This window comes from Pelecanus crispus, chromosome 5, assembly GCF_030463565.1.
Source record: "Pelecanus crispus isolate bPelCri1 chromosome 5, bPelCri1.pri, whole genome shotgun sequence".
Taxonomy (NCBI): domain Eukaryota; kingdom Metazoa; phylum Chordata; class Aves; order Pelecaniformes; family Pelecanidae; genus Pelecanus; species Pelecanus crispus.
In genome coordinates this window covers 22,540,913-22,565,795 of record NC_134647.1, presented here as the reverse complement: position 1 = coordinate 22,565,795, position 24,883 = coordinate 22,540,913, and the positions used below count along the sequence as shown (strand labels likewise).

Genomic DNA, 24,883 nt, shown 5'->3' with positions numbered 1-24,883 from the left:
TAACAATCACTTTGTATTACTTAACACTTTGTATTACTTAATGCTGTTAGCTATATTATTAATGCTGCTACATAGTTAGCACTACTTCATTTTCAATAGCAACTCAAGATACCTATATACATATTCTGTGGAATATTTATTCTATTCTAATTTCTACATGTTTTGAATTGGTTTTGCTAACAGTACCTCTTTTTTGGGTTTACTGTAGGTGTTAATGCTGACGCTTCAAAATGACCCTCCCACTCTAGAGACAGGTGTAGAGGACAAGGAGATGATGAAAAAGTATGGCAAATCCTTTAGAAAACTAATTTCATTATGCCTTCAAAAAGATCCTTCCAAAAGGTAGGTCATTATTGCCATGTACAGTGGAATTATTACAGTGTTTAAGCATCATCTTTAAGTGTATGATCTGAATTTTGTAAGTAGCAGCCTTCAGTCATCTTCATCTGGGGAGAAGAAATTGCATTTTAATGGTCGCTTAAGTTTTCTTCTTCTGCGTTGTTAACCTAATTTATTTATATTTAAATATACTGTTGAATTAAAATCTGATCAAACAAAAGTCCTTGCTCTACATCTCAATTTCTCATCTGAGGCAAGATAAAAATCTTGATATTGTGCATGAGTCTAACAAGACTGTTCAGATTGAGGAGACAGAACTGTTGGTAACCAAACATATTAGTCTCTTGGCCTTTAAAATAAATTAAAAATAAATAAATAATTTTATGTTGATTTTTTCCCATTTTGTGACATAAGCTTAGTATTGCCTTTAACTTGGGTATTTCCAGAGAAAATTGCTTATTAAGAAGTATTATTTTTTACTGTAAAGTTAGGGGCTCCAAGCTTGTTTAGAGTTTTCCTCATGTTTATGTAGGCAGTTGCATGTCATAGTATCTTTGTGATTTGTTTGTTCTTGCTATGCTTTGTGAATGGGATAGCCAAGATGATGAAAACATTAAACATCTATTCCAAAACCATTGCTGAGGTCCCAAGTTCCCAGAACGATTAATTTATTTATCCTTTATTCATTTTTATGCAGACCCATTTTTGTAGGTTTCTTTTGCTGAAGAGTTGGAGGAGGCACATTCTAATTAACATTATTTCCTAAGGGTATTTAATACATCACTTTCTTGAAGAGTTTCAGAGCTCATATTTCTGGGAAAAAAGATTGTTCTGAGTGAGCAATCCTGATTGAGTACTGTGTGGGTCTTTTATGGTGTGTACTTCACTGATGTTACACTAGCTTAAGTCCTGGATACTGTTGTAGGGAGTCAAGTCGAAAAGGTGACAGCAGCAATACTAGAGAACAAGTAAAATTAAGAAAAAGATTATGTGGCAACATCTTTATTCTTGAAATCCTTTAAATTCTTTTTTTCACTGAAGGATCACTTGTGTACTGTTTTCAGATTCCCAAACCCCTTACAATTGGTGGTCTTAGTGGCAAGTCCTGATGCTTTAAGCTTAGCGCTGCAGTTTGGCTGCTTCCAGCTAAGAATGAAATGTGTTCTGGATAATCAAGCTTCTTTCCGTTTCCAGTGTCCAGCAATTTTCAGGGCAAGTTTAAATTGGTATGAAAACATGAGAAGTAAATAATTAAAAAGGTTTTCCTTCTCTCCTTGAATACATAGTGTTGAGTTGCCTGATCTGTAGTTATGACGTCAGTGTTGAAACATTAGTGTTCAAACTAATTACACTAATTTATTACACTGATATTTAAACACATGCAATATCTTTGTACTCAGAATTGCCTTGAATTGAACAATTAGACCAGCAGAAAGTTGATTAGATCTGTGTGCCAGTTACTCTAACCGAGGAGTGAGTGTCCTTATATTGTGTGGTCATTGCTATTTTTTTTATTTCTCCCAAGCCAGGATTTAATTTTGCATCGAGATACTTCTGTAGTTGTCATGTCAATTGTGGGAAAAGTGCCTGCTCTTTGTGGCAAATTCTAGGACTGGCATTGCACTGATGTTGTCTCAGACCATGATGTTTTTCTTTTGGGGATCTGTGTGTGGGTGTTTCTCTCTCTCCCCAGTGCCAAGGATGCTGCTTACAGTCCTCAGCTGCAATCCACTGCCGTGGTCTGTGTGGAAAACAGGCCCGGAAAGCATGTCCAGACCAGTTCAGAAGTGTCTGGCATAATTAATGGTAGAGGAATGGAGAATGCTAGTTTGGATAAAACTTTACTAAGACTCTAGCTTTTAACTGTGCATATCCCTGTTAAGTGATGTGATGGTACTGGATCACTGAAATTTGTCTTAAAATTAAGAGTTAATTTGAGATAGAACTTTAAAACTTTGATACAGAAACCGGATGTGTTTTGTTTGTTTGTTTGTTTTAAAAACATTCCCCTTCCTTTTTGCTCATCCAAGGTTTCTATGTGAATTACTGCTAAGCCTGGTGGTCTCCACAGTACAACTACTAAGAGCTCCTTTATAGTAGAGTTTGGTGCTTTGGAGGGGAGGAAGAATAAGTGCTCTGTGAAACTACTGTCTTGTGTCTAAATTGGATGCTCTTTGTTGATGTCAGGCATAATTAATAGTAGAGGAATGGAGTAATTTCATTACTTCTAGCAGGAGTGAACCGATATATACATAAACACGACTTACTACTCCTCTTTTCTTCACTTACTCTTCAGAGGTGTCCTCAGAGAAATAAACTAGTTCAGATTTTGGGGTTTTTTTGAGACAGAAATTTTCCAAATTGAAGCTTTCCACTGTCTTACCAAGTTTGTGCTATAGCCAATCTCTTGCTTTAATTCAAATGGAAAACTGTAGCAGATGTTGCTTCTGTTCATTTAGAAATGATGAATCTTGGAGATTTTGACTTCCCTAAATTTAGCTGTGTCAAAATTAGTCTTGGATAGGTATGGGCTCCTAATGGAAAGGATGAAAAGAACCTGGAGGGTTTTATTTCATCCCAAGAGATGCTTCGCTTTATCTCCAGAGTCTGCTTCAGTACCACAGTCTGGCTTTGGCCAGATAAGTAGCTTTTCAGATTCCTGAAGCTAGGGGAGACAAATCCTGCTGTTGGAATCACTTTGGTAGCTGTGAGATTGTGATTATCTGTTGACAACATCAAAAATATAAACTCGACGATGTCGGGAAGAAAGAGACTTGAACAGAACTGCAAGCAAAAGTGAAATGTCTAGGTTTTGACCTTACAACTGTTGCTTTGATTTTTATTTGTCTGTTTGGTTGGAAGATGCTCCTGATGACTGTCTTTTTGATTTATGCATCATGTTAATAGTACCAGTATAGTTTCTTGTGAATACCTGCTGACATCAATGAAGTAAAAGAATGCTAGTAGCAGGTATTGATACTACTGTTTGGAAAATGTAATTATTCTTTTATTGCTGTGGAGCAAAGGTCAGTTGCATTCATAGAGTCACCTGGGGAAGAACATGATACCTGACTTTTTTTTGTTTGGTTTTTGTTTGTTTTAAGGGTAAAATGCATTTGTGATGAAAGAAAAAGGGGGAAAATTGCCAACTTAGAGACTGGGGTTTTTTGGGTTTTTTTTCTTTTTTTTTTGGTATTTTTGCCATAGGGAGGCTTAATTTTTTCATGTGTGATAAGTGACTACGTGTGAATTAATTCAGTAGCTATTATCATTCATTCCCCATTCATACAGTACTAATTCAGAAGTATTAGAGACGTACCATTTAACTAACGTCTTGTACTGTATTCACTGAGAGGGGTCTTTGTTTTCTGTTCTAATTTATTATTGATCTTTCAGGCCCACAGCAGCAGAACTTTTAAAATGCAAATTTTTCCAGAAAGCCAAGGTAAAACGTTTAACCCTACAAGTAAATTTTGCTCTGCCTTAAAATCTACATGAAATTTTTTCTTTCCTTGTATTGATTTTTAACTTACTACATGTTGGTTTTGCAGAACAGAGAATACCTGATTGAAAAGCTTCTCACTAGAACGCCTAATATAGCACAAAGAGCAAAAAAGGTGAGTGTATTCACATCTTTTTCTTGACTGGTATGCAAGAGAAAGCAGGGACTGTTCAGTTGCCTTACATTTTAGTTGACTGACTGAGCCTTTCTCTTACGCAGTTCTTCAAAGATAGTGTCTGTTGAATGAATGGTTTCTGCAGCCTAACTTTCTCCGGGAAGCCCTGGGGCATTTTGAGTTCCTTTGTGGCCTTGCCAAAATGATACACAGTATTTGTCATCATACATGATACGATTTTTTTCCTACTCCCTTTTAGAAAGCTGTAAGTGAAATAGTTGTGCAAATAAAAAGTGATCTGTGAGCATATAGGTTCATAAACTGCAGAATTCATATCTTCATTGATCACCTAGAGACAGGGTGAAGGAACTATAAATGGTATTTATTGAGTACTGCGTGGTTCTTTGGATTATTTCAAATGTAATGCCCAAATGTATGGAAGTTGGGTCCAAGCTCTGCAAGCGTGCTGCTGAGTTATTCAGACCAGTGGAGCCTTATCCCACAGGTGATGGAGTTAAACCTACAGCTATGGCATATGCTGGTATTTTTGTGGTGCCTTTGGCACTTGTGTAAGTGAGCTTACCAGGTCATGTGCAGCAGAGCTAAAAAAAAAAAAAAATTCTTAACAGGCTTAACAGGTAAGTATTTTAAAACTTAAGTATGAAGCAAGCTACTGTTCATAAGAGCTAATAAACAGGAATGAATGTAGACTCCTGCTTGTTGTGTGTGAGAAATTACGGAACTCGCTTTCCGTGGTGACTTAACTCACCATGTTTCTTCAGTATGAGGAACCTGCTCAGATTGCGGAGCCTCTGCAGGTGACAGGGTAGTGTGCTGAGTCCAGCTTTCTGAAAGCGAGCTTTCTGGGAGGATGTTTCGAGGGCATTTCAGGAAGGGGACTGTTTCAGCCTTTGTTGGCACATAATTAGGCTTCAGTTACCTGGACTGGCAGTCTCTAAGATTTTCTGTTGTCTTTGTGAATATAGGTTTGGCACAATTCTACAACACTGAATTGTTCCTATAGCTGGTGGCCTATACTTGGAAGAAGCTGTCAGCAAGATCTGAATGCTTTAAGTTCCTTCTAATCTTCTTTTAGGTGGAAGTAATTTGGGAAATCAGTGGCAATGATGGGGCTTTGTGAGAGGCTGGAGTAGAAAGCTGGAATGAAAGGGCTTGTAGAAGGGGTAGTGTGCTGAGCAGGTTGAGTTTGCAAGGTGCAGGGGAAGGGTAGGCGTAGTTCAGCTGTTTGGCCATATGGTGGCAGCAGTGCCCACATAAAAAAATTATCTACCTGGGCGCAAAAAATCATAGTCTTTTGTTTTTCATTTCACATTTTGGGCCATACAGGATTAATTCAGACATGTTCTGATAGGGCATATGCCTCGTGAGATTCGTCTCCCAGCTGTGTCCTCAGGTCAACTTCAGAGACTGCATGTTAACCAATACATACATGTATGTATACTTATTTCTTTAAATAATTTAGCATCTGGAATTGCAAAATGAATGCAGGGTAGCCTTCCATACGCCACCAGAAATAGTTTTCTGAATTACTTTTTGGACAATTCTTTCTAATTTGGAAGAGGAGTGATTCTTAAGAAATCAAAGCTGTACAGTGCTAGAGACAAATTAATAGGTCTTTTAATTACAGCATAAATGGAAAAAAATATTTAGGTTTTAGCTAGTGAAAATGCTAAATTATTTATATTTTAAAAGGACACAATATTAAAATTCATCAGGGATTTAAAATTTAATTCACTTGTTACGACTTTGCATGTAGCTGCTGTTTTAAGGTACCATAAAATATAAATGTATTTTAATATTAAAACTGTGGGGTTTTATTTATAAAAGCTTGTGTAAGTAAAATTTGGTTGCTCAAACATTAACATGTAAAATGTCTGAGAGGTCACTCTTGGAAGAAGTAACCCCTGTAAACGAAAAAAGAATGTCACTAGGGCAGGAGATGGGAAGGAGCTGGTGTCATCACTGCTTAAATTATCTTCCATAGCACTTGATGTGAAATGCCTATAACTAATGATCTGTAGCGCTGCTGCTAGCACAGATGTCGGATCTGCCCTGCAGTAATTTAATTTTTCTTGCATTTACCACATGTATAATTACTTTGCCTTATTGCCCAGAACTGCAGCCTCAGTTTAGTTTTAACTTTTTAAATTATTTTCTCTTGACATAGAGGTCTCATGTTTTGCTTCTGCCTTTATAGCTTATACTTGGCAACTATTTTGACTAAATATGAGTCCAGGTCTGTTTGTGAAATCCTGAAAGTGGATACACATGGTCTTGTATGTGTGAGGAAAACACTCGATGCTGTGAAGATAGATGTGTCCTGTGTTAAAACCCAATTTGATAATTAAACAACACCTACATTGTGTGTTTAAAATACTTTTTAACATCAGAGTTGTAAACTACATCTTTGTGCACATATTCCTTCTGCCCCAGTGTTTCTTCATCTGCTTTTAATTCTGCTAATTTTGAAATGATGCCTTTCTTCCTGGCCCTATCCTAGTAATTAAGAATAACACTGAAACGCTTCTGGAATTGACTTGCCCAGGAGGAACACGTCTTGCCTCTTCCTGTGCAGAACGTGCTTAAGTATATACTAGTACTGATCCACAGAAATGAGTGTTACACCGCGCAACTTCTTATTGGCAATTCTGGGTTTTGTTAATGTGACTACTCACTTGCGAGAGCATTGCTGATGTCAGGAAGAACTGGAGAAAAGACTGTGGTGAATGGTCTGAGCTCAGTGTGGTCTGGTAAGCAGGGACGTGCTCTGAGGCTGCACTTCTGCCATTGGTAGAAATGTGGGAGCCCCGATTGAAGCCTCTGCCTTGTTAGGTGGCGTGACAGCAGAGCAGCCTGCCCTGTGCTGCTTGGATCAGGGCTGTGTACACCCTTGTTATACAACAGCTTAGCAAGAGTTTAGGTACACTATTTATTAACACATGTTGAAGTAGTTTTAATTTTGAACTGAATGGTAAGTCGTTTCATTTGTGATTAGAATTGCTATATTGGAATAGAGGAAATTTGAAACTGTTTCAAGAATGCCACAGTCAGTTTTGAAATCTTGTCACACTAAAAAATTAATTATAACTGTAAGTACTCTGTATGCCCAAAGGCCCTGGGTCAATTTTGTGGTTTTATAATCCCGTTTCTTTAATTTTGAAAATCTTCTGCATGACTGCCACTTCTAAAAAGTGGAACCATGTGTCTGCATTTTATTTTATTGCTGTCTGAAGTGCTGCTAGTAAAAAAAAAAAAAATAAATCTGAGGAATAATTGGGCTTGAATTCTATTTTTGGGAAGGTGGTATTGCTCTGCACTGTTAATAGAAACTCTTTAGAACTCAAGAGTTGTAAGTTACTGGGAAAAACCTGTGACAACATGAAGAGATGATTAGTGTGAGTGATACCAATTTTTATTAAAACTTCAGTAGAAATACCCTTACTGATGGGTTGGAATTCTAGCTCTGCGTACAGCTAATTTAGGGAAATAATCATGTTACCTTATAGGAGAAATTAACAATCTTCTGCATTTAATGAGGAAAATAGCATTAGATCCCAGATTTCTTGGACAGCTCTAACAGCATGATTGCGCCTCAGCAAGACATACATATGCAACATTTCCTTGTTTCAATAATGGATTTAATCTGATAGATACACCTCAGCAATGATAAGTGTTAGTACAGCCGGACTCCAGAGCTTTAGTAAAGCAGAGAGCAACATTAGTTTGAGCTCAGATTATTAATAAAAATGTATATTCATTGCTAAGATTCTTTACACTTTAATAAATGCTTATTTCTTTAATGCTGATGTATAAAGAGAAGGGACATGTGCCATACTGGAACATTTCTTCTGGAAAACAGCAGCTGAACTATAAGTATGTATTTGGCAAGACTTTGTGTCGGGGAGGCCCCTCCATTTCAGAGGATTAATTGTTCAGTTTACCCAGAACGCTGCTACAAATGAAAAAAATAGTGCAACTGTTTTTATATTGTTGGATATTACTAGAAAAAAATAGAGGAGAAATTAGCATTTAGACCTTGTTGGGGGTTTTGTTTATTTTCAGGAAGTTGTTGGAAGTAAAACTTAATGGAAACGCTTTTCCATTTCCACCATTTCCATAAATTGTAAATTTGACAAAAATTCACATAGTCAGAAAGTAGTGCCTGCGTTAGTGGGTAGCAGAAGTGGAAGATGTTTTAAGAGGCAGATGCAGTTGCATCAGCTTTGTTTTAACATTTCAGATAAAGGAAGAAGATTGCAATTAGCATTTCTGCCAGGTGTACTGAAATGCAGTTGTGCCGTAAGATACAAGGAACTTTATACAGTATATGGGTTTCTCCATCCTTCTTTCATAGGGTGCTTTTACCATCTGTACAGAGCTTGTGAGGTTGGATTTTGTGCCCTCTCAAATGGAGCTAATCTAGTACAGAACAGATGAACTTTAAAACAAACTATGGAATAGTTGGCTCAGTTGAGTGTCTTTTCTACTTCAGATGGCCATAAGCATCTCTACAATAACTTGTATTACTTGTTTTGGCAGGGTTTAAAAGCTCGCACATGATTCATCTTAACTGTTAAAAAGTAACCCTCTCCTGTATTGGATAGTGTTTTCCAGTTCATGGGCTATCATGGTTCAACTTCAGAATTCATTCATGCGGTGAATGAGTCACTGTCTCTTCTGTAACAGCATTGATCTGCTCATTAGCTGATGTTGCGTTAGTGACCTGTTGACTTGTTCAAAAATGTCTAGAACGTGGACTAACGTGAGGTTGGTGTATAACGAGGACTTTCCTCATTAGTAGCTTTAAATATTTGGCATTTATCTAAGCTGTTGAAACTTTCAGTACTGAAGGAGGATTTCATTACTGTGAAATGCAAGTGTACTGTATTCTTAAAGGTGCTGTTGAAGGAGTCCTGGTTAAGGAATCAAGACAGGATAAAGGAAGTCCACACATACATGATGCTGGTAGATTCTTTGATCAGGAAGTAAGTCTTGTAACTTACCAGCAGCTAATCCTGTGTTATTGCCCTGTTTTTTAATGATTTGCTTTTCTGTCTCATGCTGAGAATGTGCAGGAAGGTGCTGGTTCTACCTGTTTGCCTTCTGAGAAATGAAGCCTCAAACCCTTAACTCGCATGACATCCAAAACCACATTGCCTCTCCTGGATTTGAAATGGTGTCCTAAGTGGAAAGTGACTCAATGGAATTAGTTGTTATTAAATCTGTTCTCAGTCTATAGGTCAGATCAGTATTTTGTCAATGCAAGCAGCCACAGCTGGCTTGCTAGGGTCACCTTAGTGTCACAAGGCTTCCCACTGTGCTCTCTCAAGCAACGTGGTAGAAGAAGCCTTTCTGCCTGCCTTTGTTCATAAAAGTAACGAGGCATTTTGGGAGGATGTGGAAGTGTGTGTTACTTGTGATTTTGTATATTTTTGGGAAGCTTGTCAGGAAGGTCATGTGGGGAGATGAATTACAACGAGGATTCTGTAAATGCAAGGTAGCTCAAAAGCATGTTGCCATCTGTTACCAATTGCTGAAAGACTAATGGAATAGCTATGTGAGAATTTTTGCTTTCGTATGGAGAAGTTAAATCTTTAGCCATCCTAGTTCTAAAAAAAAAAATAAATTGAAGGGAGAAAAAAAAAAAAAAGGAGCCCAGGCCCAACACTGAAGAAAGTGAAAAGTAAATACGTTTTCCTGGGTAGACCTTGTAAAGCTTTTAGAAGAACAATACAGAAAAATTGCATGCCATTTGTTTTGACACTTGCCACCCCTGCACTTGTGCTTGGTACTGGTGATATACTTGAAGTTCCTGGGGAGAACTGCAAGGGAAGTACAGGTGAAGCTGGACATCCTTGAGACTGTGCTACCCAGTGGTATTATGCGGGACTTAATTTAGCTGAAAATTGCTCTTGGCTCAAGAAGTAAAAATTATGGCCGGAGCTGAAAACTTCCAGGTTTTAATCAGAACAAGTCGTTTAAGGCTAGCAGAGCAGAAAGATGGGCCAAGATAGAAATAGTTTGTGTGCAGAGTCCAGTTTCTGTTTTGCACGGAAAAGCAGCTCCATGAGAAGGTTATTCAAACTGCATCTGCAGGTAAACGTAAAGTTACATAGTATATTAAGTGAAAGGGGGAAATGGTTAACTGGATGACAAAGATGTGTGCATCCCAGCTGTGCTGTGTGGGAGTCATAGACAGCAGAGGGCAGCCGCATCTAACACACAGTGCAGCGAGCAGGGTTCAGTCCTTCCTGAACTGGGAAGCCACTCTGGCTAGGAGAGCATTGCTCAGTTAGGAGAGGCTCTAAGTCTGTGATTTTAAATGCTATAGCCTGGTTGAATGCATGCTGCTTCTTGATACCTATCTAAAATATAAACACTGACGTTTTATAAAATTGGATTTTATAAACATTGCAGATTTATGTTTGTTACTGTCATGTTAATTTGTAACTTTTTGGAGGACTGCACTCAAATTTTCATTTTGATTGACTTAATTTTTTTTTTTTAAATGTCTTGAATAAGCTTAGGTCTCTAAAATCTGGTGGAATGCAGAATGTATATTACAGTAATTTCTCTTATGTGCATAAATAAATGGAAACCTTGTAGAAAATAGAAAAGGGAAGAAATTAGAATTTTGTCTTGTAGTGGTATTTTCAAGTCTTTGAGCTTGAAAGTAAGTGAAAATCATAGTAAAGTCTTCTTTGAATTCTACAGTAGTAGACTGTTTTCCTAAATATTCTTTAATGTGACCATATTGCTGGCAGTGAAACCCACCTTATAATGAGTCTTCTACTACTGAGTAATGAAAGCTCTGCATGAGGCTGTATTTGTCTTTTTTCTTTTCCCCTCTGGCTATTTTAAGCAATTAAACAGCTTGGATGATAGGAAAGGATGGTGGAACTGGAAAATGCTGATTATAAAAGGAGGATCCAGTGATCCCTCTAACAGAAAGCCTTTTAGTAGTGGTTCACCATCGTGATGCCCATTTGTCTGAGCAGCCAGGAAAGGTAACCAGAAGCTCTAAAAATATGGATCTGTATCTTTCTTCTTCATCTTTCATAATATCAAGTTACTTTGCCAATTTGCTGTATTTTTGATTGGCTTCCTTTGATTCCTGCAGGTACCTTCTTGGCCTTAGCACCTTAATTTGATTGAGGGGGAGGAGGGGGCCAGGCAGGGAAAAGAAAGAGGGTATAAAAGAGCCTCTCTCTGTATGTATGAATTAGCCTTCAGGTCATGCCTGATAGCCCATTTGAGATTCCTTGGTTTTGAGGTGAAGTGTTACTTTTTGAGAAACAGTGCAACTTCTCTGCACAATTAATTGAAAAGATCCTCAGCACAGGTACACATTCATGCCTGAAAGAACTATTGTTAAAATGTGAATTAAAGAATTATTTGCAGTTAATAACATTCAGTAATGAAATTTATGTAGTGGAACTAATAAATGGAGAAATAATATCTGAAAATCAAAAATCATACTGAATTACGAAACTTGCACATTTGCCATGTTACTGGGATTTCAGCAAAATACTACAATTTCCCAAAACAAAGTCAGGTTCAAATTTGGGAGCAGAGATAGTAAGTATGTTGCAGTATTTATGTAAAACCTTATGGTTTTGGAAAGCAGAATTGGGAGTGCAGGGAATTACCTACACTTCTTTACAAGATGTTTATTTGACAAAATAGCATCTGTAGTTTGAGCCGCTACATTTTGCTGTCTCTAAGCAGCATTATCCCAGCAAGAGAAGACTGTGAAGGAGTGAAAGGAGGAGGGCTTTGGAGAGGGGATCCCCCAGAGTGGGTGGGGAGTTGGTACACTGAGCATCTGCACCTATTTTTCAGCATTTCCTCTAGAGATGTAGGAATGTGCTCCCTCCTCTCCTCTCCCTTCAGCTTTTAATGGCTTTGTTTTCCTCTCACTAATCGCTCCACTGTATTCCATTTCTAAACTATGAGTGTAGGTAAGATTTCATGGCAGTCTTCTCAATTGATGGCCCTGGCCTCTGGTGTCACAGTCATCACCATGTGAGCATGATATTGTTTGTGTTTGGCTATAAAAACAAACCAGCATCATAAATATTTAAAGCAAATGGTCTTTGGTTTTTCTTTTAACAGATTTCTATTCTTTGTTGACTTGTGCTGTGTTATCCCTTAAAAAAGGGTGCTCTTCAAGAACCAGTAGAGAGCTGAAGAAGTCCTATTCAGTGCAGAATTGCCCATCTCCTGTATGCAGTATTCTTTCATGAAAGAAAATGTAATGATCTTACATTTCTTGACTTTAAGTTGCCAGTGTAATTGATTCCAATAGTGAGTAGAAGTGGTAATTTACACAAAAATGGTGAAGATTCCTGTATTTCCAATTCTTAAGTGACTTAGGTGCCTTTTCAGTTTTTGCAGTATTTTGTGCTGCATTAAGGAAGAAACAAATATTTGCAAGTTTGCATCAGTGACTCAGGTTTTTCCATATTGACTTATTTCATTGAAGGTAATTATGAATGTTCCATAAACATGACATTGTGCACTTCAGAGCAAACAATAAATAGCTGCTTTGGAAGGATGTGCTGAGTAGCTGTGAATATATATTTTAATTCCAACAGAGGTGCAGTTGAAATTTTTGAAGAAAATTATTGTGAGATCAAAACATGATTTGTGAAAGCTTGACCCCAAAGTAAATGAAACATTTTATGGCCATTATTCTAATGTGAAATTTTAAATGGGATAACAGTTGGGATGACCCCAAAACAGTTGCCATGTTTTGCAGACACCATTTGCATTTGACTTGGAATTGAAGAATTCAGTTGGAATTGACTTGGAATTGAATGATTTGATGTTCCTATATCTTTTTACTGAGATAACAGATATATATGCGAGAATATTCTATGCTCTTGCTTTTACTGACTCCGCACATACCACCTGAAATGCTTATGATGCCTCATCTCCTCCCACAGTAAGGTCACCTTGGAATACTGAAATTCAAACACTTCAGACTGAAACTTTAGGGCATGGGAGATGTGTCACCAAATAACATGTTTGCTTCCTAGGAGCTTCCCTGTGTTCTTCAGAGAAGAAGTTCTGTTGTTTCACAATATACATACCAGAAATGTCTAAAGACATTTTTCAGGAACTGCAAAGCCTTAAATCATCTGTGTCCTTTCAGTCAGCAATTTGGACAAAACCTAAGCATGATTGTGCAATGTAGAGAAGCAGTAACAATTAATTTGATGTGGAGTGTAAATGGGTAACTTCTGCAAATTTTCAAGGTTCAGGCCCAGCCCTACCTATCTTTTTCTGCATACATGAATTTTTCCCCCAGGAAATTTCTCTGGCATGTGGTTGTGGGCAGTGAAGTAGAGGACTTGGATCTCTTCGTACCACAAAAGGTGTAATGCAACAAACCTCCACAGTTCTTGCAAAGGGAGGGGACTTACGTTGTCCTGAGTGATGGTTTGTAGTTCTCAATTTTTACTGAGATGAGAGTTTAAGATTACTGTCTGGTCCTGAAAGGCCAGTTGCAGTTATCCCAGAATTAGTTTCTGTGCCAGATTAAAGTCTTGCTGTCAAAGAGTGTCTTAGGCCTGCCTACACTTTAAAAAAAAAGAAAAAACAAAAAACAAAAAATAAAACCACACCAAAACCCCCCAAAATCCCAACCAACCAAACAAAAAAAAAACCCCAAAGACACCCCCCCCCTCCCCCCCATGTTTCTGCATATGAATGTGAAACACTTAAAGTTCTGTCTAACTTCTTTTCCAAGTAAAAAAAAGACTTAAGAGGAAGGGTTTTTTTCCCTGGCTGAAGAGGAGGGGATGCTAACACCAAATTACTGTGATATCTTAACACCTTTTGAGCCCTACAAAGCAGAAATTCCAGGGTGTTATTTTAGAAAGGTAGTGGTACATCCCATTAATAATGATAGTCTGCATAAGTCGTGGTGAGAAAAGACAAGGTTCCCAATTGCGTAAAGCACATTCAGGTTTGCAGAATTTTTGTGGCTTCCATAAGAATAAAAATAAGACTTCACATTATAATGAACTCAGGGGAATTTAAGAATAGCCAGCAGTGAAGGGATTAGGATGTTCAGATGACCTATGAAACTGGGTTGGATGGGGACTAGCCTTTTCTTGAGGAAGTGCCTCAACTCTTGAACAGGAGTTGATGTGTACAGGTGGGAATTCATGCTCTGTCTTGGACCTCAGATTCCGCCCCCTCCCCCCCCACCCCCCCCCCACCCCCCGCCAATGTAATTACAGTGTAGGTGTTCTTATGCAAAAAAACTGATGTTCTTTTCCATGAAAATATATTGTAGAAAGTGACTTCTCCATGGTCTGCCTTTTACCTCAAGTGCTAAGCCGTGATTAAATCTGTAACTGTTTTAAGCAAAAGGCTTGTGCCATGATTGGATTAATGTGATATGCTGATTTCCTTCATTGCATTGGAATGCAAATAAATGCATAGGTGTGGGGATTGAAATTTGCTTTTGTATCTTAGGAAGCATTCAGGAAAGGCTTGCAAGAGGGTTAAAGTTAAAAATTATAAAATCTGATTACTCCACAGGCTTAAGATGTGTATGGAAGAAACTTGTGTGTGTTTTTTGGGTGGTTTTTTTTTTTGAGAGAGAGAAAGGCACAGAACAAAATGTTGTGCTAAAACCAAAGCTGTTTTCAATAATGTCCTGTTTCTCATCGTTCTTCATAACTGGCATGGTAACTGGCATTGTAAATACTTCTCATGAAATTGTATGAGCAGTGAAGCTCTTGGGACTTCTGATTAAAAAAAAGGGGGGGGGGGGCCTCAAAAAAAATCACTGTATCAATTACCAAGTAATATTGGCACTTTGAAGAGTAATTCAGTGTATCTGTTCTCTAAGAACTTCTGGGATTTGTGTAACAGGAGTCTTGTCTCCTCTAAGAACCATTACCACAGTCTTAGGGAAAGGTGAAGATAATACAGCATCAGTTGACCGGTCTTTCTCTTTTCTGCCTGAAAGTCAAATCTGAGCTCTTACTAGGACAGACTGAAGAAAATGAAAAAGATGAGGTGTTTAAATAACCACCTTGTAATTCCTGCTCTCTGGGGTAGGTGGGATTGTGTGTATTTTGAACACTGTACTAGCAGATGTGGCTGAAGGGCATCAGTGGTTAAAATAAAAGACAACTTTATCTCCAGAAAAAGCTAAGCTAGTTGATTCGTTGCACTTCAGTGTTTCCAGAAGGATGTGTGTTTAAACAAGAAAAAGAAAAAAAAGATAGGGATTGCCTTCTGTAGATATGCAAGTACAAAAAATGGAGAACAGCAGTGACTGTTCTCTAGTTAGAAATTAATAGGGACCATTGTCAAGGTTCCACAAAGACACTTGCAGATGTGTTTTAAGTGGGTGGGTTCTACATATTTGCCTCTCTTTAGGAATTCAGGAGCAAATAACATTTGGGCTCTATAAGTTACACTATATGTGGAGGGCGACGAGGCACCTTCCATGTTACTGAAATATTTAATGCTCATTAATGCCTTCAATTTTGTTTATACAAATGCATCTTATTTACCATACTTTCAGGTCACTGTACTCTTTTGTGAAGCAGAGTTAAAAATGGTGTTTTAAATCTACCTAGGACTCCATCCCAAATATTCAGTTGCCAGAGACTTTAATAGGAATAGCTTAAATAATTGAGATAGTGGGAAAATCAAGATTACTAGTTCAGCCGTCTTCCTGTAGAATGAGGAAAAAGACAATAGGTGCATAACATTACCCTTACTGAAAGAATGGCTTTTTAATGTGGTCTAGATCATGTGCTGTGCCATGTATGAATTGCAGTAATGTTTTATGCATGTATGCATTGGTATCCCATAGTGTATCCTTTTTTATGGTTTTTTTTTTTTTTTTTTTTTTTTAAATTAGACACTGAAATAAAATACTAAATCTGTAAGCGGGCCCAGTTCTTTGCTGTTTTGCGCAGTTGTGAATAAGGAAGTAGAAAGATCTTAATATTCAGAAAATGTTTGTTCTCTTCCTTGTCACCCTACAAAAATAAACTTGTAAAGAGATTGCAGAAGCAAAAGAATCAGTGATGAATAATAGATTCCTCTTTCCCCAGTCTCTAACATCTACATACAGCAAGCACATCAGTGCCTAGAAGACAACAATTTATGTTTTGCTTCCTTATGCTGTAGCCTGCTTTTCATCAAGCTTTGGGAAATGTGGGCAGCTTTTGCATTCTGATACTGGAGTTCTCTCTCTGTCAGGCTGGTTTGGGCTAACCTTCGATGGACAGGATTTACAGTTGCCCTGTTCATCTCATTAAGCAGACATTCTCCTGGAAAGCTAATGCATGCTATTGTTGGCTGGGAACGTTAACTTATCTGTATCCTACTATAAAAGGGTGAGGACAAATAGTTCTGTCAGGAGCTTAATTTATTCTTAAATCTTGGTGACCCTGGTGTAAACTGGAATAAGCTTTAACCAGCAACAACATATACAACAACAATAATAGTATGATGCTTAATATTTTTGTGGTAGTCATGATTTTTTCACTCACTAAATTGCCCAAGCATCCTCTGTTGCAGCTGATGTGCATAACGTCTTTCTTCCACAGCTGTGGTAATGTTGTCAGTGGCTTGTTAAGTTTTTCCTGCTACAAACTGCTTTTGGTTGTAGATTACAATGTTCTGAGCTGCTTTTGTGTTGGGTGCAGTTTAAATGCCAGTCATTCAAATTCATTTTTTATTCCCTGTGTGCTCTTCTGTTTTATGTGAAATATGTTTTCTAATATGTGCTAATTTGTCTTTGTAAGGCTGAAGGCTTTCATTGTTTTCTTTATTAGCTAAAGTTATGATTTGGTTTAGGTCCTATTTTGGAAGGAGCATTTAGGTTTTTAAAACAATAGAACACAAATCAGAATTGAGCATGTTTTAACTTGTTTCTCTTTCCCTCTGCAATATTTACTGAGAGAGATATAATCCTGGCATAAAGAACTATTGATGCTGTGTATTTTGACTAAAGCTGATGGAGAAATTGCATTTGTACAGCTACCGCATGCAATGAACTTCCTCCTTATTTTTGTAGAGATAGAAGAAGTTTGTTTCAGTTCCATGCTCTGTCTTGTATTTGTGTTGTGGCTTTGGATATATCACTTCATTTGTCTGCTCCTTTATTTCCTTCTGTAAAATGGGAGGCCTGTAGCAGGGCATCAGGAAACATATTATCAAATAGCCTCAACTGCTATAATACTGTAATCGTTGGGGTGAGATGTAAGCATGCTGCATTTGATATCAGTCTTCTAGTAGTACCTCAGATGTTAACCAGTAATGAAATTCCAAGTATTTATAATATTCCAAATACAACCCCTGTTGTATATTCTTGCTAGGAACAGTGTTAAGACTGTTGTTCTTACTCACTTTCCATTTGCCTTTTCTTCCTGGTTCATCCGGCACTTCAGAAATTGATTTTGGTCCTAGGCTAGTACCGCTCAAGACAACCCTTTTTACGCTAGCTTGTAAGAAAACTAATGAAAGGTCATTTACAATTTGGTTGGAACAAATCAATCTGAAGCAAACTGGATCTGAGTGAGAATATGGAATTCAAACTACCTATAGCACTAGTTGCTAACGTCATTTGAGGATGAGCATCCGTTCTCATGTTGCTGGACTTTTCTGCCAATTTCCGCACTGACAAAAGAGAGATTGGGAAATTGGACTGAAGTCCACTGACAATTTTAGGCTTGCATATGGAGGTCTGCAGAGATGTCTTCTCTCCAGCAGGGTTGAAGCATGAACTTGCAATCAGTATGTCATTATGATAGAAACCATGGATGTAGTTTCCAAATGATGTTTACAGTCTTAAAAATCCCCCCATAGAAAGAAAACGGTGACATAGAAAGAAAACTGTCTATATGTAAACAACAGGAGTTTGAGATAGCATGAATCAGGAAGAACATAGTGCATTCTTTGAAGGACAGGTCATATGAAGGAAATGCTATACTTGATTGTAAAATAAAGTCAGAAGAAAAGAGAAGTTTATCTGTTCTCTCAAGGGTAAAGTGTCATTGAATCTTGTGGAAAGCTGATAAACAGGGTACTAAGCCTGGGCTTGCTTTGTTTCTTGATTGTATGGTGTCCTTTGAGAGCTATGAGGCACTCATTCCTAAGTTATGTCTTCAAGTCTCCAAGATAAGCATGGTTTGAACTTCCTTCCTTCTTGTCTTCAGGTAATTGTTTTCCCTCCCAGGGTAATAGTAGAAGTTGGGATGAACACTCTGTCTTGCATACACTTGGCATTGTTCATTTACATTATTTTCTTCTAGCACTTTTATTTTGAGGGTAGAAAAACACTTAATGTCTGTATTTGTGAAGTGTATCTTCCACATACATTTCGAAAAATGCTTCTGTTGAGAAGAGCTGGGAGCCTTAACTCTTGTCAGAAATACAAGAGATTCTTTAAGTGGGACTTGAGATGCCCTCTGAGGCGTTCATCATGTTGCCTTGTCTCTCTGAATTTGGGCAGGAATGTCTTTGCTGTTTGAAAATTTCTTGATGATGTTATTGCTGTCTGTTTGTGTGATCTCTTCGGATGTGCTGCTGTTTCTATCAGTTTTTCCACAGGTTCCTGCAGTGACCCACTGAGGCTGAGATTATTGGCAAAGCATAGATGAATACTTTCTGCAGTGGTGAACACAGCTGTCTACAACCTTATGTCAGTAGCCATCTAGTTTATTTTTTAGATAACAGTTGAGTGTTATGTAGGCCAACAAGTCCCCATGAACTCTCCTCACCGTTTCTATGTAGTGATTTTTGTGTTGGCCCATTGCAGTGTTTTCATTAACTTTTACAAGCTGCAGCATTTCAAAGAGTAGCTTAAGCTGCCCACTGCCAAAGGAAAGAATTTGTAAGCTTTGCCATGGGGGACTACGGTTTGATGAGAGAAAATGGGATAATCATTTCCCTCCCTCTCCCCCTATGGGTATACCGTAATGGGTTTGCTACAAATGCTTGACACCTGAGGCACAGATTCTCATTGTTGTATTGCGCAATCCGAGTGCTTAACAGGCTACAGTTCAATACATGTATATATATAACTATTCTTCAGCAAAATACTTCTGTGTATTGCACACCTGTTCTCGTACATTGAAAGGAAACAATCAAAACAGTAAAGTATGTGGGAATGTCGTATAGAGAAACACCGTCTTTGTTTCCACCCTGATGAAGATGCATTTTTAACGGAACAATTCTGGCACCTGTGCAGTTCAGTGATTGCTTATCTTTGTTCCTTTTTTTCCTTTTTTTCTTTTCATCTCCTCACAGGCCTGTTATAAAGGCCCTTAGTGTACTTGCTGGAAAAGGTTTTTCATGTGTTGAAGGTTGTTTAGGCCTGTAAGGACAAAAGGGATACAGAGCTTTACCACACTCTGTGACTACCACTTGAGTAATCTAAAAGGTTGGAAAGACTTGATTGTGATGAAGTGAAAATCTTCTGAAGATTGTAGTATAGTGACTTGGCATACCTTTCTAAAAATGTACTCACTTTAATTCTGTGGTGCTTTGTGAGACGGGGGAAAAAAAAAGGGTTGGAGCAGAAGATACATTGCATCCTAGCACACTAGGACTTGGGGTAGCACAAAAGACCAGTGTTTGGTGGCCAAAGACAAGCCCTGTTTAAGAAGACAAAATTGCTTTAATTTTATCCCGTGGATATCAAAAGGTCTTAGGACTTTTAACGTTGTTTAAAGTGTCTTTGTCTCGATAAAGCAAACATAATATGAAAAGAGGATTACTAGAAATTGGGGGAATAAATAAAGTGCTGAAGGGTTGCCTTCACACTTACTTTTTCTTTTCTAAGCCAAGATACAACTGGAGCTTATTGGTTGGATTGGTTATGACTGTTCTTAAACTCTTACAGATGATCATAGTCTAATAAACTGTACGAACGTTACAATGGGTGCTGACCCCTACAGCTTATTCATAGCTAATGTGGTGCTACTGTGGTCTCCAAACTCTGCAGTTGTCATTACCATGCTTAAATGCTTATCCTACATGCATCCCTTCTGAAAGTACAAATAATATGTTGCTATAATACCAAATTAGTTTTTCCTGAAGTAAAAATGTCTTTTTTACTTAAATATTTGATACCAATGGAGTGTGTATCCACACTATAAAATTTTTTTCTATGCTACTGTTTCTGTTCCAGAACATAAAATAACAGCATTATGCTATTTATGTTTTTGTCATGAAAAAAAGTGGTATTTATATGAGGAAGTAGCATATAAAAAAAGGTACTGGAAGCAGGTAGTTTGACTACCACCACCCCCGACTCCCCTGCAAAAATGTGTGCTGATGTGCAGTGTTGATTGTATAAATTAATTCATGATGAAAAAGCTGCAAAGATACTTAGGAAAAAGGGTTTTCTTAATGCTGAAAAGACAACAATATGTTTATAGTGTTTGCATGTAGGAAGGGAAGAAAAAATACTGAGCCTAACACTGAAAGCCTAGTATTTGGGCTGCATAAAACAAGAGCAATGACAAAAGATTGTGTGACATTTAAAGAACTTAAACTAGCATGTCCATGAAAGGGAACAGAGACAAATGTATGCTGTGTCTGGATATATTTGGTCCCTGTTCATATTTATGTCTGTATCACTTTTGGGGAATTTACAATGCTTTCTTACCAGACATGATTGGGGCAACTACTGAAAATGATATTCCAGCTCCTCCTCTTGTGCAGGCTCTAGCACTCATGCTAGCTCATGATAAGCTAAATTAAAAAGATGATTTGGCTGCAAGCTAAATGTGTTCCACATTAATTTTTCAATTGGGTCACCTGCACAACTGTAAGAGCACAAATGAAAACTTGAGGAGACTTGGTGTGGCAGATTGTGCACTCCAGTAGTGATACTGCATTGTAAGGGTTTTGGAGTATGTGATTTTGAGGATCCTGAGGGATTTCTGCTGCCAAAACAAGATGATGCAACTTCTTTTTCACTGCTGCTTTTGTTTCTGCCTCTTTGCTTACAGTCTTTGCTATTTGACCTCAAGATGGGCTGATTTAACTCACAAATCTTGCAAAAAAAACCCCAAAACTTGTTCAGAAAAGAAAAAAAAGACTAATTTTCTCCCAGGCTGGTGGGTTGAATCTGCTCACAGTACCACCAGGTAGGTCCTGGTGCAGCCCTAATGGATGTCTCGGGATTGTCTTGTCCCATGGTAGCAAACTAGTAGATTGTCTCAGTTGTCTTGTTTTAGCCCTTTAAAGTGGTTCTCTGGCTGTGCCAGATTCAAAGCCTAAAAAGCTTTAGCTGTTTAATATAGGTTTTATTCCTTTACTTCTTCTGGTATATTTTTGTTTTTTATTAATGTGAGTTGAATATGGTAAAATGCTAGCTGTCTCCTACAATACTTCGCATGTGTTACTACCTATATACATTTAATGAATGTGCTCTGGAAATGACAGTAAAAAAACCTGGAGAGGAGCAGCGCTGTACTAGTATCAAGACTGTTATGATAAGTTTCTATTACAACAGAAATTTAAGGTAATATGCTTCCATCCAATATGTGATATTAGCTCTGTACAAGGTTTATGATGAATGAAGAGACAATTAATTTATTTGCAGATGTGGTGCGCTGCTCTTCCTCTGTCCTACACCTAGGGTCCATGCCCTCTCTATGTGACTGAGTCTTTGTGGCTTTAACCAGAACTGAGCCTGAGCAAAGCCACTGTTAATCAAAAATTGTGCAAATTAATTTGCTAAGAAATGCAAGTATTAAGCACACCCACCAATAAAAAAATGTCATAGACAACAACTTCACATTTTTGGAGGTTGTATAGGTTGGGTACTTTGCTATAGCTGAAATTATGATTTCTTTCCTGTGAATACGTGTGCTGGTGAGAATCAGTCTGATTGAAATAGAATAAAAGTCTAAACTTTTGTTTTTCTGCCTTCAGACACCTTTCAAGAAAATAATTTAATTTAACAGGATATTTTATTTTGCAGTAACTTATTTTCTTTTCCTTGAGCCATTTGTTTATTGCTTATTAAAAGGCAATCTATTTAAAAACTTGAAATGCACTCCATCTTCATCAGTAAAGCTTTCTCCCATAACTCTCTGCCAGCATCATTAAGCTCCATTAAAATCATTCTACTCCGAATAAGTCTTCAGAACGACTGAAAATGGATGCAGAAGAGATTTTGATTAGTGCACAATGTAGTGTGTGCATGTGTCTGTAAACCATTCTATTCTATTTTGTTTGAAAAGTGTGCTTTTGGTTGTGGTTGATGTCCTCTCGTCGGTTCGTGTATAGCTGTTGGGAAAATGCTTGTGCTGCTAAAAGCCTGTGTCAGGACTGTTCCTTGATGGATGATAAATTATATCGACAAGCACCAGGCAAATTGCCTGCTAGATTACCTTGTATCTGTGCTAATCCCTGATGATGTAGACAGTAAGAGCCCACTGATTGTGCCTGGGCTGATTGCAGCTGAGTAAGAAATTGCTGTGCTACTGCTTCTGTTGACTTTTGCTTGGTCCTCCCTCCCAAACACACACGAGCTTCTTTCACCAAGCTTTGAGGCAGCTAGAGCTAAAACTGGTGAATTAGGAGCCTGATATGGGAAATGGGGAAAATAGTGCAGAATTTATCCCTCAAGTGATGGAGTAGGATATTCCCCTGCTGTCCTGCATAGGTGTCCCCTCTTCTCAGTTCCAAAGGAGTACAGAATATGGAGAAACTGAGTAGGGCACTCTTACTCAGTTGTGCCGGGAAGAAATACAAGGGAAGAATATCATAAGGACTGAAGAAGGTACAGAAATGTGCTGAGGTTCTAGAAACTTCACCCTTTCCTCTAGTTTAGTTTTATATGGGCAAAAGGGAAGGGAGAGGATCAGATGGGTGTTTGGGGAGTGAAGGAAGGAAGAGGGGTAAAGAGTGCAGACAGACACCAAGACACCTGCTTGTGTTTGCACAGCGTTTTGAAAGAGGGCTCCTAAGTCCAACTCTTGCAGTTGTGGTGTCAGGCCAGCCAGCTCCAAACTGTGCTCGGTCCAAATCCAGTAGAGAAACAGCTTAAGTTTCCAGCTTTCTGTGAAAAGCTGCTTTGGAAAAATTGTGTTAATATCTGCATCACACAGTTTTCTAGAAGCTCGTGTGCTCAGACTTCTACTGTCCTATACTGTTTTCATGCCACATATTTTAGTGAAGTACTACCTGATGGGGTTTAGAAGCAGCTGGAATCTGTCACGTGCTGCATCTCTCCCCACATTGTGGTTTGCAGCAACTGGAGGCGTTTAGAGTAAGGTTAATACCAGTTTAGTCATTATGTAAATTTCGTTATGTTGAAAAAACAGTTATTTTTCTAGTCAGAAATTAGATTTTTTTTTTTTTAATTTTTTTTTTTTTTAACATCTTCCTGCTTTGTGAGGTGGCTGTTCTGGCAGAATGGGTTTCTGTCACTGCCACCAGCCATCCGAATGGTAGAACCAAGTTAATCAGTGCTCTCTACACTTCAGTGCAAGACATCAAAACACTGCAGACAGGAATCTGTGAAACCAAAGCTGAACCAGGCCGTTTTATGTTACTGTGGATACTTGCAAACAGGATGTACAATTCTGAGCTAAGACCATCTAGTTAATTTTTTTTTTTTTTAAGTTATTTTTATTAGATGCCTTCTCCAGTAGTTGTTCTTGGCCTGAAACTGCTTTTCTGCCTATTTCTCCCTTTTGTGAGCTGTGAACACTTAATGCTTTGTTCCTTTCATTCTCTTACCAATGTACAGGCTGTTTTCCCGAATAATTTTTTTTCTTTTTTATAATTCAAAAGGATATGCTTTAAGCCTTACAAATTTATAGTGCTGGTGAGCTTACCTGTAAGAGCATTTGAAGTTCTGCAGTGGGAACTGTGTATCGGTTCAGTAATGTGAAATAATTAGAGAAACTGATTCTAATCTAAACACCAGTGGGGCTGCTGCTTATTGTGCTGTGCTTCCAGCTATCTCATGAGTCTCATAAATGCATGCCAAGGTGTGGGAAGAATTGTTGGATGTTCTTTTGTTTTGCTCAAATAGGCTGAATATGATCCGGGGAAAACAAGCGTGTTGTCAGGCTCTGAAAAAGAGCAGGATGGCATCAGAAGAGTATTTGATTTTCAGATTTAGCTGCTGGATACTCCTATTAAGCCTCGTTTGATCTACAGGAGTTTGCCCAATTAGTTTGGTGTGGTGCGTGCCTGCCTGCCTACCTTAGTCTGCATACAGCTGTGGTTGGTTTTGTTTTGGTTTTTTTTAAATAAGGATAATTTTACTTTTAAAGTATCCTTAATGCCTTTACACATTTTAAAGCTTTTTAGCAGAACAATTATAAAGTTTTTAAGACTTGTTCCCCAAGAACAACCTTGTCTGTGTAACTTCTGCTTCCTTGAATAGCTTCCTTTCATTTCAAGGGTTAGTTCATAATAAGCAGTTGTCATCTACTTGAGCTTGTTCCTAAGCAGTTGTAAAATATATCCAAACCCCGTTTCCTTGTATGAATTTTGCATAGCTTAGCTGTTCCCACTGGCTCATGAGGTCAGATATTCCAGTATGCCAGTGACCCTTCCAGCAAACTAGTGAAAGCATATAGAATAAAAATAACGAAGAACTGCTGATTAACCAGAACACCAATAAAGACTAAAGTTGTCTGTGTAATGGTGAACACTTAATATTTTGGTAGGTCAGACGAGTACCAGGTTCCAGTGGTCACCTCCATAAAACAGAAGATGGGGACTGGGAATGGAGTGATGATGAAATGGATGAGAAGAGCGAGGAAGGCAAAGCTGCTGTTTCTCAGGAAAAGGTAACTTTTGTTTGTGACATGACATTTAACCTCTGCAAGATATTCTGTCTTAATTGCTAGTATTCCTGGTTCTTTAATGCATAAAGCCGCATAGCTCAT

At 38.1% G+C, this 24,883-nt stretch overlaps 1 protein-coding gene across 1 annotated transcript in view; it reads left to right on the top strand.

The window, feature by feature from the left end:
- STK39 (serine/threonine kinase 39) overlaps positions 1 to 24,883 on the top strand; it is a 104,215-nt gene that overhangs the window by 37,986 nt on the left and 41,346 nt on the right. Inside the window, exons 8-11 of the mRNA XM_075710886.1 lie at positions 209 to 342; positions 3,736 to 3,784; positions 3,891 to 3,956; positions 24,662 to 24,784. Coding sequence (XP_075567001.1) covers positions 209 to 342; positions 3,736 to 3,784; positions 3,891 to 3,956; positions 24,662 to 24,784 — 372 coding nt within the window. The remainder of the gene's footprint in view (positions 1 to 208; positions 343 to 3,735; positions 3,785 to 3,890; positions 3,957 to 24,661; positions 24,785 to 24,883) is intronic.